At 74.4% G+C, this 1,090-nt stretch overlaps 1 protein-coding gene across 11 annotated transcripts in view; it reads right to left on the reverse strand.

Annotated features, from left to right (window-relative positions):
* FGFR3 (fibroblast growth factor receptor 3) overlaps positions 1-1,068 on the reverse strand; it is a 15,229-nt gene extending 14,161 nt beyond the window's left edge. For 2 of the 11 annotated variants that reach the window (XM_034672219.1, XM_034672220.1), the window contains exon 1: positions 746-1,064. In XM_034672219.1, coding sequence (XP_034528110.1) covers positions 746-854 — 109 coding nt within the window. In that variant the 5' untranslated portion in view covers positions 855-1,064. Of the gene's footprint in view, positions 1-745 lie in introns of all 11 variants that reach the window. The other 9 variants (XM_034672224.1, XM_034672221.1, XM_034672226.1 and 6 more) reach the window with 7 other exon arrangements.
* Between the last annotated feature and the right edge of the window lie 22 nt (positions 1,069-1,090).

Below are 1,090 nucleotides of genomic sequence, written 5' to 3' on the forward strand. Positions count from 1 at the left end.
CGGGGCCTGGCGCCCCGACGCGCTCCCGCCCCTCCCCCGCGCTCCGCCCGCTGGCCCCTGGCGGACCCCAGACGTCCACCCGACCTTGACTGCCAGCTGGGGTCCGCGGCTCCACGTCCCTCGGACACCCGCCCTGGCGTCGGGCGCACACCCCAGGGTGGGGGGCAGACACCTTTACCCACAGGGCGAGCGGAGGCACTAGACGGTGTTGCGTCGTCACGGAGGCCACTGGGGGGCAGGGCCCGGGTGGCAGGCTGACGCACTCTCACACCCTCCCTCCAAAGTGCGGTCTCTCACTTCGGACCCAAGCCATGAACAGGGACGGAGGTGGGTTGGGGCTGCAGCACCAACAATAGGAACTTTCCGTCAGTGAGGACCCGCAGAACAACAATGGGAATCGTGGAAACGCAGCCCCGCGCCCTCCCGATGCTGCCCGGGGTCAGGCTGCACCCCACTGGGGCACCGTGGGGGGCAGTGGCGGCTGACGCCGAAGTCGCGTCCAGCTCCCAGCCGCGGCCTCGCACTTGGGTGGTAGCCCTGAGGCTCCCGAAGCCCCACCAACTGCCGCGCCAGCTCTGGCCGAGATCCCCGGGGAGGGAGGGCGGCAGAAACCTGGGCACTGGCTCCGCAGGGCCAGCCCAGGGCGCATCCTCGGGCCCACTCAGATCCGGCGCCCCGCACCCACCCAGGGGCCCGTTCCTGGGCCCCGACGCCCCTCTCCGGTACCCGTCGGGTGCTTCCTTACCTGCCGCTCTCCGCACGACGCGCTGCTCCATGCCTGGGGGCCCCGAGGCGGCTCCGGTCACGACCGCCACCGCCACGCAGAACGCGAGGGCGCGAGCNGCGGCGCCCATAGTGGGGGCGAGGGCGACGACGTCCTCAGGCGGCGCGCGCGGGCATGCTGCCCCCCATGGCCCCGCTCCGGCACCGGCGGGAGGAGGGCGCCACTCGGGAGACTGCGGGAGGAGGCGGGCAGTTCGTTACCCCGGAGGAGCCGGGGCGCGCAGGGGCGGAAGCGGCGGTGGCTGGGCTCCTGCGCCCAGGCTTCGCCGACCCCCGGCCGCCCCGCCCGCCGCCGCCGCCCTGGGCT

This window comes from Ailuropoda melanoleuca, chromosome 11, assembly GCF_002007445.2.
Source record: "Ailuropoda melanoleuca isolate Jingjing chromosome 11, ASM200744v2, whole genome shotgun sequence".
In the NCBI taxonomy this organism is placed as follows: domain Eukaryota; kingdom Metazoa; phylum Chordata; class Mammalia; order Carnivora; family Ursidae; genus Ailuropoda; species Ailuropoda melanoleuca.